General features: G+C 60.5%; 1 protein-coding gene across 3 annotated transcripts in view; it reads right to left on the reverse strand.

Annotated features, from left to right (window-relative positions):
- SGTB (small glutamine rich tetratricopeptide repeat co-chaperone beta) overlaps positions 1–14,030 on the reverse strand; it is a 29,665-nt gene that overhangs the window by 2,452 nt on the left and 13,183 nt on the right. For 2 of the 3 annotated variants that reach the window (XM_029064238.1, XM_029064237.2), the window contains 7 exons: positions 10,842–10,911; positions 8,371–8,470; positions 5,929–6,033; positions 5,265–5,403; positions 5,002–5,064; positions 679–716; positions 264–347 (listed from right to left, as the gene is read on the reverse strand). In XM_029064238.1, the coding sequence (XP_028920071.1) occupies positions 264–347; positions 679–716; positions 5,002–5,064; positions 5,265–5,403; positions 5,929–6,033; positions 8,371–8,470; positions 10,842–10,911 (599 nt within the window). Of the gene's footprint in view, positions 1–263; positions 348–678; positions 717–2,922; positions 3,045–5,001; positions 5,065–5,264; positions 5,404–5,928; positions 6,034–8,370; positions 8,471–10,841; positions 10,912–14,030 lie in introns of those variants that run through there. The other variant, XR_003759260.2, reaches the window with a different exon arrangement.

Genomic DNA, 14,030 nt, shown 5'->3' on the forward strand with positions numbered 1-14,030 from the left:
CCCGGAGAGGTCCGGGGCCTCATCCGACAGGCTTAGCGCTGCGACTGGAAGCGGGGGCTCCCCCGCCCGCTCGGGGAGGCGGGCCAGGGCCAGCTGCTCCTCTCTCCGGCTCGGCCCCGGGCCGGCCCCCTCCGCACAGGCGGTCGGGAGGACGGGTTCCGATCCCGCCCCGGTTAGGCCGAGGGGGCGCCGTCCCCCGGAGCCCGCCGTCCCCCGGCCGCGGTCCTCCCCGATCCACCCCCGGGGCCGCCGGCCAAACTTACGCTTGGATGAGGCTGGACAGGTCGGTCAGGCCCCCGACGCCGGCGGCCGGACCCCCGATAGCGTTGGTCATCATCCCGGACATCCTGGAACAAGCCGAGAGCTCCCGACGGTCCCGGGGCCCTTCTGGGCCGCGGGCCCGGGACAGCCCTGACGGCCGCGGAGGGGACCGGGGAGACGGGGGACCGGGGCCGCCCCCCACCCCGCAACTCAGAGGTGACGTATTTATTCCACACCCCCCAGGACACGCATTTTCCAGTCAGTCCCTGGAAGCAGAGGAAACCTGTTCCCACAGAGGCGGCCGTGCAGCCAGAAACACCGGCAGGGCCCAGGGCGATCGATCGATCGATCCATCGATCGGTGGGACTTAGGGAGCGCCGAGCGTGGCCGTCTCCGGGACAGGTGGCAGATACTTACAGCTGCTGCACTTGAGGATTCTGCACCAAACTTGCCGCCTAGAAGCCACACAGACAATAATTATCGCGGTATTCAAGCGCTCCCTACGCGCCCAGCACCGTACCGAACACTGGGGTAAAAGATAATCTGGTTCCGCACGGGACTCGGAGTACGAGGGAGAACGGGGATTGGATCCCCATCTGGCAGCCGAAGGAACCGAGGCGCAGAGAAGCGAGGTGTCCGGGGTCACGCGGCACGTGAGCGGCGGAGCGGGGATTAGAACCCAGGTCCTCGGACCCTTGCTCTTTCCACGAGGCCTCGCTGCTTCCCCAGGGACCGGGGACCCCGGAGGGAGATCCAGAAAGGACCGAGAGAAAACTCGGAGCCCGTTAACGGAAGGGAGTAATTGTTTAGATGAAAGTATCCGGGCCAAGACTGTCACTCGGACTGGGTTTTTTTTTGTTGTTGTTGTTGTCGTCAAATGATATTTATTAAGTGCTTACTATGTACCAGACACTGTACTAAACGCTAGGGTAAACACAAGCCAATCAGATTAGACTCAGTCCTCGCCCCACATGAGGCTCAAAGTCTTAATCCCCAGTTTCCAGATGAGGGAACCGAGGCCCAGAGAAGCAGAGTGACTTGCCCAAGGTCACCCGGCAGACAAGTGGCGGAGCTGGGATTAGAACCCAGGTCCAGCCGACTCCCAGGCCCGGGTTCTAGCCCCTGGATCAGGCCGGGCTCAGCCGCTTCTTCGCGACAGGAGGGAAAAGTCACCGCTGATCCTCGTGGAAGGGGTCGAGCCACAGCCAGGATTAGAAAGGAACTCTCTCTGGTGCCGAACTGTACGCTCCAGGTGCTCAGTCCAGTGCTCTCCACATAGTAAGCGCTCAATAAATAGGACTGAATGAATGGGCAGGGATGATCTCTCTCTGGTGCCCAATAGTCCTCTCCCAAGCAAGCGCTCAGTCCAGTGCTCTGCACAGAATAAGCGCTCAATAAATACGACTGACTGAATGAATGAATGGGCAGGGAGGGTCTCTCTCTGGTGCCCAATTGTCCTCTCCCAAGCGCACAGTCGAGTGCTCCGCACAGAGTAAGCGCTCAATAAATACGATTGAATGAATGAATGGGCAGGGATGGTCTCTCTCTGGTGCCCAATAGTCCTCTCCCAAGCAAGCGCTCAGTCCAGTGCTCTGCACAGAATAAGCGCTCAATAAATACGACTGAATGAATGAATGAATGGGCAGGGATGGTCTCTCTCTGGTGCCCAACTGTCCTCTCCCGAGCGCACAGTCCAGTGCTCTGCACAGAGTAAGCGCTCAATCAATACGATCGCACCAGATCCAGTGAACGGTGGAGCCCCTCAGCCGAGCCCCCAACACGCCACACGCAAGCCCTCTCTCTTCCTGTCGCTAGTTTTCGACCTTTCCCCGTCTCCCAAAGGAGAGGGAAGGACATGCTTCCCGTGGCGGCGGCCGCCGCCGCCGCCGGGCTGAGGGGCCCTGAGGAAGACGGGCGGGAAGACGGGGGCGATGACGGAATCCCGAGAGGAGGCTGCCGGGAAGGGCTGGTCCGGGCCCACAAGCCAAGGGACGGCCGGAGGCCCGGACCTGCCAGGGAGCCTCGGAAGAGAACGATGATAATAATAACCATGGTATTGGTTAAGCGCTTACTCTGTGCAGAGCACTGTTCTAAGCGCTGGGGGACATACAGGGGAATCAGATCGTCCCCCGTGGGGCTCACATTTTTTAATCCCCATTTTCACAGATGAGGTAACCGAGGCCCAGAGAAGTGAAGTGACTTGACCCCAGGTCAGCCGCGGCCGTCAAGTGGCGGAGCCGGGATTAGAACCCACGACCTCTGAGTCCCAAGCCCGGGCTCTTGCCACTGAGCCACGCTGCTTCTCTAGAAGTCAAGAAGGTGGTCAACCGCTTTCTGCCGGGGAGGCCGGTGGAAGCCGGCGGTGCTCACGACGGGCTGCAGCGGGGCGCCGAGGTGGCCCCGTTGAGTAAAAACGCGGGTGCGGCCGCCTGAAACCGGACTTCGGTCAGCACTGACCGGCAGGGTGGCCTCGTGGAGACAACGCGGGCCTGGGCGTCGGAGGACCTGGGTTCCAATCCCAGGTCTGCCCCTTGCCCGCTCTGTGACCTCGGGCAGCTCACTTCGCTGGGCCTCAGTTTCCTCATCTGTAAAACGGACATGAAATCACCCTCCCTCTTACTTAGACCGGGAGCCCCAGGTGGGACAGGGACCTTAACTGACCCGATTATCTTATATCCATCGATCTCTCAATAGTTTCACTGAACGCTTCCTGTAAACGGAGGGCTGTACTAAGGAGTACGATGCGGCGGAGTCGGCAGACGGGATCCCTGCCCACAAGGAGTCTGTCGTCGTTTTTAGGGGGAAGAAAAACGTTAAAATCCATCGGGGATAGGGGAAATAGAGTTTGAGAATATTTACAAAAGTATCTGGGGGCTGGGGTGAGTCTCCGAAGCCTTTAGTGGGTGCCTAGCCACGTTCGCAGTCGACGCGGAGAGAGTAGGAGAAACGAGGGCTTTAGTTGGGAAAGGACCTGGGGGGAGATGTGATTTTAGGAGGGTTTCTCTGGCGGGGAGCGGGGTTTTCTACCGGGCATAAAAGAGTTCCAGGCCCGAGGGGGATTCTAGGCGAGGGGTCGGTGGCGAGACAGACGAGACTGAGTTACACCGTGGTAAGGTTGGAGTCAGGGGAACGGAGCGCGCAGGCCGAGGTGCGAGAGGAAATCGGTGAGGCCGGGTAGGAGAGGGAAAGCCGCTTTAAAGCTGCCGGTGAGGAGCCTTCCCGCCTGACGCGGAAGTGGACGGACAACCCTCGGAGGTTCTCGAGGACTGGGGGAGATGGAGAGCGAGTGGTTTTTCAGAACGGCGATCCCGGCGGCGGGGTCAAGTTTGGACTCGGAGAGGGGAGGGGCAGGGAGGGCGGCGAGGAGGCCGACGCGCTCATCCAGGCGGGAGATGGGAAGCGCCTTGGACCAGCAGAGGAGCGGTTCGGATGGAGAGGGAAGGGTGGAGGTTAGCAACGTTGTGGAGGAGGAACCCACGGGACGCGGCCAGAGTGGCTGGAGCGAGAGAGGCGAGGCGGGGATAACGCTGAGGTTACTCGCCCAGCATTTCGGGCGGGACTTTGGCACCTATTCCCATCACGTTCATGCGCCTTTGGGGGATCTCTGTCACCTCCCCTATTCTTCTTCCCCCGAGCTACGACTCAGGGCAGAGCACTGGGCCGCTTCTGGGGCGCGGGCGCTATTTTGAGCACCTTACAAGTGGTTGAAAACACGCCGCAGACACAGAGACGAGGTCTGTGCCCTCCGGGGGTCGACTGCGTTATAATAATAATAATAATAATGATAAAAATTGTAGTGTTTGTTAAGCATTTACACTGTGCCACTGTGGGGCAGATACAAGATCGTTATTGTACGTATCCAACGCTTACCGTCTGCAAAGCACTCCACTAAGAGCTTGATCATCAGGTTGGACACAGTCCGTGCCCCACATGGGGCGCGCAGACTTAACCCCCATTTTCCAGGTGAGGAAACTGAGGCACAGAGAAGTGAAGCGGCTCGCCCAAGGTCACACGGCAGAAAAGGGGTCGAGCTGGGATGAGAACCCAGGTCCTCTGACTCCAGGCCCCTGCTCTACCCGCTGGGCCACGCTGCTTCTCAACGGAGAAGCAGCAGAGAAGCGGTACGACGGAGAGTCGGGTGGGGGGGGCTGGTTGCCAAATACGGCACAGGGAGCAGAATGACAATAATGCCGACGTTGGTATTTGTCAAGCGCCTCCTATGTGCCGAGCGCTGTCCTAAGCGCCGGGGGAGATACGGGGTAACCGGGTTGTCCCACTTGAGCCTCACAGTCTTCGTCGCCATGTAACAGGTGAGGTACCGGGCACCGGGAGGTGAAGTGACTCGCCCAGAGTCACACGACTGACGGGAGGTGGGATTCGAACCCACGACCCCCGACTCCCAAGCCGGGGCTTTTCCCACTGAGCCACGCTGCTTCTCTAGATAAGGGCAGACACGTGAATGAGGAGACAGAGGCAGAACCGGGAGTCAGAAGGACCCGGGTTCTAATCCCGGCCCGGCCGCCCGCCGGGGGGCCTCGGGCCCGTCGCTTGGCCTCTCCGGGCCTCCGTCACCCCGTCTGAAAAACGGGGCCGAAGGCCGCGAGCCCCGCGGGGGACGCATCTGACCCGATCGGCTCGGGATCCGCCCCAGCGCCCGGGACGGCGCCCGACGCACAGGAGGCCCCGAACGAACACCGTCGTCGGGGCCGCGGGGCTCGGGAAGGGAAGGGGCACACTCACCATGCTGATGAACGCCGGGTTGTTGATCAAGCTGGCCATGTCAAAGCTCAGCCCCGTTCCCGTCTGTAAAGAGATCCGGCCGGAAAGATCACCCCACTCGGAGCAGCTCCGTTCACCGGGAAGGGGGCGGGAAAGACACGCGCACCACACACCGCAGGGGGACGGGAAAAGAACCACACACTCCGCCACACACACACACGAAAGGGCGGGTGCCCACGCGGAGGCCCGGGGCCTCTCCGCCCGGGACGGGGGGGAGAACTTACGGGGCTGGCCACCTCCCTCAGTTTCTGTTCGGCCACTTTCAGGTTCGACTTGTAGGAGTCGTTCTCTGGGTCGAGATCCAGGGCTTTGCGGTAGCTGGCGATGGCCTCCTCGTACTTGTTCATGGCAGTCAGGGCCAGCCTGAGGAGCGCAGAGCGAGCGGGCGCCCGAGACCACGTTCCCCCGGAGAACCGCCCACCCCGGGGCCGCCGCCGTCGGCGCGCCCTCCGCGCCGCGTCCCCGTTCTCCGCCGTCGCCCGAACCGTCGCCCGCCGAGGGCTTCCGGCGTTGGGGGACCGCCCTCCCGCGCGGCCCCCTCCCCGCGCTGCCTCCTGTCTCTCCCGTCACCCTTCTGCTATGAGCACCTTACTCCCATCATTCCCCCAGTGCCCCCTTCTAGACCGGCGGCCCGTTGCGGGCAGGGACCGTCTCCGTCCGTTGCCGCGTCGCGCTCCCCGAGCCCTCAGTGCAGTGCCCTGCCCACGGCGAGCGCTCCATAAATACGACCGAGTGAATGCCCGGAGTCTGGCTCCGGACAGGGGCCCCCTGGAAGACTGAGTTCGGACGGTCCACCAGGGTCGACTCCCATCCCCCCGCGCCCGGGAACGCCTTCCCGGCGGGCCCCTTGCCCCTCCCGCGCCCTTAGGAGACCGGACGCAAACGTACCCCATTCTCCCGTAGGCCTTGCTGTACTTCGAGTCTATGGCTATCGCTCTCTCGCAGTCCTCGATGGCTTCCGTGTAGTGGCTCAGCTTACTCTGAGCTGCAGCCCTACAGGGGCGACGACATGGAAAGGGCGCGTTCGGACCCCCGAGGTCGGAGCGTCTACGCGACCCTGAACGACCCGGACTCACCTGGCGGCGTCCGGTCCGAACACGAGGGAGCATCGCCGGGATTCGGCGAGCGCCTCCCGGGAGCCGAACCCCGGGCCGGTGTCGGTCTCAGGCTTTTTTTTCAATCGCTTTTTTGGGTATTCCTCGAGCGTCTGCTACGTGCCGGGGACTTCTCTAAGTGCTAGGGATCGACCCGCGCTGATGAGGTTCGGCCACAGGCCCTGTCCCCCGTGGGGCTCACAGTCTTAAATCCCGTTTTCCAGATCAGCTAACCGAGGTCCAGAGAAGGATTACGATAACGCCGGTAATGGTTAAACGCTATGGGCCGAGCACCCTTCTAAGCGCCGCGGCGGACGCGAGGTCGTCAGGTCGTCCCACGCGGGGCTCGCGGTCTTCGTCCTCATTTTCCAGATGAGCGCACTGAGGCACAGAGTGTGAAGCGCCTGGCCCGAAGTCACACAGCTGATAAGCGGCGGAGCCGGGATTAGAACCCACGACCTCTGACGACTCCCACGCCCGGCCTCTTTCCCCGAGCCACGCCGCTTCTCTAAAACCTTGGAGAACGCGGGCGTCGATCCCGCTACCTCCCCCATGCTAAGCGAGCGCTCTCCCGTTTGAGCCAATCCCCCTTCCTAAAAACAAAAATGGGGTCGGACGCCGTCCCACGGGGGGCTCGCGTTCTCAATCCCCATTTTCCAGATGAGGGAACTGAGGCTCAGAGAAGTGCAGCGACTCGCCCAGGGTCCCACGGCAGACGGGTGGCGGAGCCGGGATTAGAACCCAGGTCCTCCCGACTTGCAGGCCCGCGCGCCATCCACGAGGCCTCGCCGCCAAGACGGCCTTCTCGCCGTCGCTCCCTCTCGCCTCTCCTGCCTCCAGCCCCTTGCTTGGCCCTCCCTTTCCCTTCCGTTTCTCCACATCACAGCTCACCCCCGCCTCGAAGCGCTCCGGAAACCTCGCCTCTGCCGGGAAACCTAACCCGATCCCTCCTCCTCTCCGTACGTCCTTCCCTCCCAGCCCCACCTCGACCCTCACGCGCTCGCCGCGGACCGCGGTCCTTCCGGCCCGGCCCGCCTCACCGACTCCGCTACAGTTCTTATTCGCCTTTCCAGTCTCTCTTTCCTCCTAACCGTAATCCGCCTCACCCGTCAGACCCTGTAACCTCCCAAGCACTGAGCACCGCGCTCTGCGCCCTGGGCGGCTGCACTACCTACGACCGAGCGACGGGACCGACCTCCCCGGCGGTCGACGACGCAGCCGCGGCTCGGTCTGTCGCTCGCTGGGTGCGGCACCCGCGACGCCGCGGGCGGCTGGGGATCTAACTCCGCGGACGTTTCCCAAACCGTGCCTCTGCCTCCCCCTAATTCCCCGACCGGAATCCGAGTGAGAGACGGCGACACGCATACTCCCCCGCCGCGGTAAATTCTCTCGGTTCTTCCGGAGTGCCCGCTTTCGCTACCTTTGGGATAGGACGTGGCTCAGGACTGTCCTCCTGCCAACGCGCGTCTGCGTCGGGAGGACGCCCGCCGTGGGCCGGGAACGTGTCTGTTGGCTTGCCCTCTCCCGGGTGCTCAGGACAGCGTTCCGTACTCAGTCGGTACCGTCGACTGATTGCGTGCGACCGGATGTCCGCCGAAACGACGATTCGTTCAATGGTATTGAGCGCTACGTGCAGGGCACTGTACTAAGCGCTTGGAACGGACAATTCGGCAACAGATAGAGACCGTCCCCGCCCAGCGACGGGCTGATCACGTACACACACAACCCCCGCTCCGCCCCAGCCACTGGCCAAGCCGGGTGTACTACAACAGACGTTTTCCTTAACGCAGGGCTTGTCAGGAATTACCGAATAACAACTGGGCATCTGTTAGGCGCTCACTACGTGCCGAGCGCCGTTCTAAGCGCTGCGGTAGATACGGGGTCATCAGGTTGTCCCACGTGGGGCTCTCAGTCTTTATCCCCGTTTTACAGACGGGGCAACTGAGGCCCAGTGAAGTGACTCGCCCCCAGTCACCCAGCTGCCAGGTGGCGGGGCCGGGATGCGAACCCATGACCTCGGACTCCCAAGCCCGGGCCCTTTCCACCGAGCCGCGCCGCTTCACTGGAAAATGGAAACGGTTCCATTTTAACCCTCGGCCCCCGAGCAAAGCCCGGACCCGAAATCCGCCCCCCCCGACCGCCCAAGGCGTTGAGAGCTCGGATCGGAGGCCGACCCGCTCCCGTCGACGGGGGTCCCGGTGCCCTCTCGGGGGCCGCAGCGGAGACCCCGACTTACCGATTGCAGTAGTAAACCGCGTTCCTCGGGTCCAGCTCGATGGCCTGGGTGTAACAGTCCACCGCCGCTCCGTAATTCTCTTCCTTCATGTGGTTGTTTCCTGCAAGGGGAGAGGGTGGAGCGGCGTCACGCGGGGAAGACGGGGGGGGGGGGGGGGCGAAGCCCGGAGGCGGCCGGTGGCCAGGCGGACGATTCCCTTTCTGGACGGGGGTGATCGTCCCGCCGCGGACCCGGCGGGTCTCCCGGAGGGATTCCGCCCGGCCTCGGGCCCGCGGCAGCTTCCCCCCCCGCGACTCCCCGTCCCGGGGCCGACGGCAGCGCCGACCTCCTCTCCGCTCGAGGGGGGCGGCGGCGGCCGGGACGCCCCCCCCAACCCCCCCGGGGCCCGGCCGGCCCCAAGCCGCGACGTCGCCCGCCTTCCCCTCCGGGGGCCCGTCGGCGGGCGCCAGAGACCCTACCCCAGCCCCGCCCGTTCGCCGGGTCAAAACGGAGCCGGTCGGACCCGAAGAGTTGGGACGGGGAGGCACACGGAGAAACGCCCAACGACCGTCTCCAGGGTCACCGAAACGCCGACGCCCAGCAGCCTTTCCCGATTTCTGCCGTGGGCCGGGTCGGCATCGGGGGGGACCGGGATCCTGCCTTTCACTTCTCCCGAATGGAAGGGTCCCTAGTTCGGGAAAGCGCTCGGCAAGCAGCCCGTCCACACCGGGGGGCAGCGGCACCGTTGAGCGAAACCCTCGAACGGGCGATCAAATGGGCACCGCGCGGACGGAGCAGCGTGGCTCGGCGGAAAGAGCCCGGGCGTGGGAGTCAGAGGTCATGAGTTCCAATCCCGGCCGTGCCACTCGTCGGCTGTGTGTCTGTGGGCAAGTCACTTCACTTCTCTGGGCCTCGGTTCCCTCATCTGTAAAAGGGGGATTAACGGTGAGCCTCACGTAGGACAACCCGATGACCCCGTATCTACCCCGGCACTCAGAAGAGTGCTCTGCACATGGTATTCGTTAAGCGCTTACTAACATTATCATCGGCCCGTCGCTTCCTTGGAAACCGGGTGGGAAGGCGGGCGGTGTCCGGGGCCGGGGGGGAGGCGGAGGTTCCTCTGCGCCCAGGGTCAGGGGAGGAGGAGATTAAGCTGTCTTGTTTTTGTCCGTCCGTCTCCCCCGGTTAGACCGCGAGCCCGTCGGTGGGCAGGGACGGTCTCCATCTGTTGCCCGACTGTCCACTCCAAGCGCTTAGTCCAGTGCTCTGCACATAGTAAGCGCTCAATAGATACCGTCGAATGAATCCTGGCACAGCAAGCGGGAGGGCGATGGGTTTTCGTCCCCCTTCCCGGCCCCGAGCTGTCCGGTGGGCCGAGCCCGACCGGAGCTTCCGTCCCCGGGGCAGATTTCCCCGAGAAGCAGCTGGGTGCAGTGGCTAGAGCACAGGCCTGGGAATCAGGTCACGGGTTCTAATCCTGGCTCCAACGCGTGTCTGCCGGGTGACCGTGGGCAAGTCGCTCCCCTCGTCTGGGCCTCAGTTCCCTCGGCTGTAAAACGGGGATTGAGACCGTGAGCCCTGTGTGCAAACGGGGACTGTGTCCCACCCGACCGGCTTGCATCCAGCCCAGTGCTTAGTACAGAGAAGCGGCGTGGCTCAGTGGCAAGAGCCCGGGCTTGGGAGTCCTAGGTCCGTGGGTTCTAATCCCGGCTCCGCCGCTTGCCAGCTGTGTGACTTTGGGCGAGTCCCTTCGCTTCTCTGGGCCTCAGTGACCTCATCTGGAAAAGGGGGATTAAACCTGCGAGCCCCACGTGGGACAACCCGATCACCTCGTATCCCCCAGCGCTTAGAACAGCACAGAGTGAGCGCTTAACCAATACCGCCATTTGTTTTTATTTTATTTACAGTGCCTGGCGCAGAGTACGGGCTTAACAAATGCATCATTATTATTATTATTATTATTATTCCTCTTTCCCCGTGGAGAATCTCTTTGCAGGAACGTCCCGGGGCCCGAGAGGACCGAGCCCGTGGCCCGGCAAGAGGCTGTGCCGGGAGGGACGCCCGGCTTCTCCGCGCTCTCCCACGGACCCCGCGTTCCCCCACCCCGTCCGAACAGGGGAGAGAAGGGTCGGTCCGCCATCTGGGGAGGCTCCTCCCCGGCGCCCGCGACCCCGCCCGGGCCCTGGGCGGCCCCCGGAGCTTCCCCTCGCTCTGCTCCCCGGTTCCCCTCCGTCTCCGCCCCCCAAAATGTCTCGACTCTGCCCTGAGGCTCCGGGCCTGCGTGGACGGGGATGGCGTGAAGGTGTGGACGTGGACGGAGAGGGGAGGGAGCCAGAGCGGGGAGGAGGCGGCGAAGCTACGAAAGACGGTCAGGCTTCTCTCCCCTTCCCCCTCTCCCGGCCCCAAGGTACCCCAGAGTTTCGGGCAGCCTCTCCCGGGAGTTGCAACTTGGAAAAGAAAGAGCAATGATTCCCTCTTTCGCCTTAACTCACCCTCGTCCTTCAGCTGGTCAGCTTTTTCCACATCTTCTGGCAAAGAGTTGGAGAGGGGCAGAATGTCATTCTGAAACGAAGGGAAATCAGAGAGACCAGTGGGAACAAGGGAACGGTTGCTAAATCTGGAGGCCACCAACGGGTCCCCAGAGCGGAGGGGGTCTGAATTCAGGCTGGCTCCCCACGCGTCTGCTTCCCGGGGCCGCTCTGGACGCTAGAAAGGGATTCCTCGAAGCACCGTGGCTCGGTGGAAGGAGCCCGGGCTGGGGAGTCGGGGGTCGTGAGTTCGAATCCCGGCTCCGCTGTGTGACTTTGGATGAGTCACTTGGCTTCTCCGTGCCTCAGTGACCTCATCTGGAAAATGGGGATGAAGCCTGGGAGCCTCACGTGGGACCACCTGATGACCCTGCATCTCCCCCGGCGCTTAGAACAGTGCTCTGCCCATAGTAAGCGCTTAACAAATACCAACATTACGATGTGATTATTATTATTTCGCTCCCAATTCCCGGGGGGGGGGGGGGGTCAACGAGCAGTGACCGTGGATTCTCTGCTGTGACCCAGGTGCAACTTGGGGAGGCTTGAAATCTTCCACACAGACTGGCCTTCCCTAAAGGATGACAGGAATAGCAAGTGGGTCGGCCTTTATTACTTTCTCCATCCTTTCCCAGACGTGTCTGACTCCTGACCTGGAGATAATATGATCCCTCGGCCTTACAATTCACAACGTATCGTTGCAGAACCGGGAACGAAGGTCGATTTTCACTCACCACGGGAGAAACTGCAAATTGACCAAGAAGCGCAGAGCCAGCGTTTGAAATAATAATAATGTTGGTATTCGTTAAGCGCTTACTATGTGCCGAGCACTGTTCTAAGCGCTGGACTGTTATGTGCGTATCTCTAATTTCTTTCTTTAGATTAATGTCCGACTCCCCCACCCGACTGTAAGCTCGTTGTGGGCGGAGAATGTTATAGGAGAAGCGTGGAAAAAGCATGGGCTCGGGAGTCAGAGGTCATGGGTTCTAATCCCGGCTCCTCCGCTTGCCAGCTGTGTGACTCTGGGCAAGTCACCTCATTTCTCTGTGCCTGTTACCTAATCTGTAAAATGGGAATTAAGACTGTGAGTCCCACACGGGACGACGTGATTCCCTTCTTTTCCATCTGAAGCTCGATTTCAGCTTTTATTTTTACGGTTTACGTTCCCCAGCATCTGCCTGGCAGGTGTCTTGGGCATGTCATAGGAATCCATGCTTACAGGTTCGCTCAACATTTACTGCCGAATTTCCTCCTGACATAATGACACTACTTACTACCTATCTTACCCTTGATCTTATCCGAGGCAGGAAGTTTAAGCCTCTGTTCCCACTCTTTGTACTTAATTTCTGTCTCCCTGACTCCCCCATTAGCCCGTCAGCTCCGTGTGAGCAAGGAACGTGGGTTTAGCTTCTAACTGGGGATTGTAAGCTCGTTGTGGGCAGGGAATGTGTCTATTATAGTATTGGACTCTCCCCAGTGCTCAGTACAGTGCTCTGCACACAGTAAGCGCTCAATAAATTCGACTGACTGAATGAATACAGTGCTATGTACGCCAAAAAATGAAAATTTTTTTTCGAAATATTTTTTTCAAAATATTTTTTTTCAAAATAATCTTTTCCCTAATTTTTTTCAATTTTTTTCCTCAATTTTTTTCTTTTTTTTTTCCATTTTTTTGAATGCCAGGTAATCTGACTCCTTTCTAGTACTTGCCAGTGGCTCAGCAGACGTTCCCACTGCTGCCCCACCTCACCCCAAATTTAACGGTATTGGACTCCATTCATTCATTGAATAGTATTTATTGAGCGCTTACTAGGTGCGGAGCACTGTTCTAAGCGCTTGGAATGGACAAGAATCCATTGGACACTTAGCCCCGCTCAGATCGTGGTTTCGGAGAGACGGAAACGAGAGTGTTCACGCAAGAGAAGCTAAAGCTGAGCGTGGTTATCGGTTCCCTAAAGTGAGGCCAGGTTCTTCCCAGAGTAAGGAAGGGAAACCCCCTTATTGAAAACAATAATCATAATGACAATTAAGGAATTTGTGAAGCGCTTACTATGTGCCAGGCACTGTTCTGAGCGCCGGGGTAGATACAGGCGAATCGGGTTGGACACGGACCCTGTCCCACGTGGGGCTCGCTGTGTTCATCCTCACCTGACAGATGAGGTAACCGAGGCACAGAGAAGTGAAGTGACTTGCCCAAAGTCACACAGCAGGGAAGTTGTGGAGCCGGGATTAGAACCCAGGTCCTCCTGACTCCCAGGCCCATGATCGAGCAACTAGATTCCGCTCCTTCTTTCACAAAATACGTAAAAATCGACCCTTCCGGGTAGCCCATTCCCAAATGTAGACTGAGTCTCAACAGGTCATCACCTAAATGCCCCTAACTGAACTGGACAGAGGCAGAACTGGGACGGGCGAGCAAACCCGGGGAGTGAAAGCGTTCAGCAACATCTAGAAATGCATTCTTTCAAGAACCGTATCCTTCCGGGACGTCTCATTTACTTCTATTTTTCGGGCGGTGACGCGGTCGACGGAAATGGGTTTAGACCAGGCGACTGCGCTAAAAACCCACCACTCGACGGACGACAGCCGAGCTGACCTTTCCCTCCAGGGAGTTTCCCGGTCCAGGGGCCGATCCCAGAGACTGGCTCCGTGCGCTCGCCGGCACCTCGAAAGGAACGGCCGGAAAGGGCAGGAAACCGCGAGCCGAAAGACCTGGATTCTAGTTACGCCTCCGCGTCTGGCCTGCCCCGGGACCTTGAGAAAGTCACCCTATCTGGGCTTTTAGTCCGTAAAATGGGGATAAGGCGCCTGGCTCGCCCTACTTCTCTGACAGCGCAGCCCACGAGGGACAGGGACAGCATCCCCTCTGATAATTAACAATAATAATATCTGTTAAGTGCTTACGCCGTGTCAAGACGGAAGATAATCGGGTCGGACACAGGCCCCGTCCCATACGGGGCTCACGGTCCGCGTAGGAAGGAGAACGGGTTTCGATTCCCCGTCCGGCTCGTCTCTACCCGAACATTTAGCATCTGATACGTCGGAAGCACTTAGTCAAAGTAGCGGGGCGGGGGAAGGAAGTCGCTCAGTGAGGGACGGCAACCCCCGGCCTGTCCCGGTTGGGTCTCGGAGGGAGATCGCTCAATACAGAGAAGC

This window comes from Ornithorhynchus anatinus, chromosome 1 (genome assembly GCF_004115215.2).
Source record: "Ornithorhynchus anatinus isolate Pmale09 chromosome 1, mOrnAna1.pri.v4, whole genome shotgun sequence".
NCBI lineage: Eukaryota > Metazoa > Chordata > Mammalia > Monotremata > Ornithorhynchidae > Ornithorhynchus > Ornithorhynchus anatinus.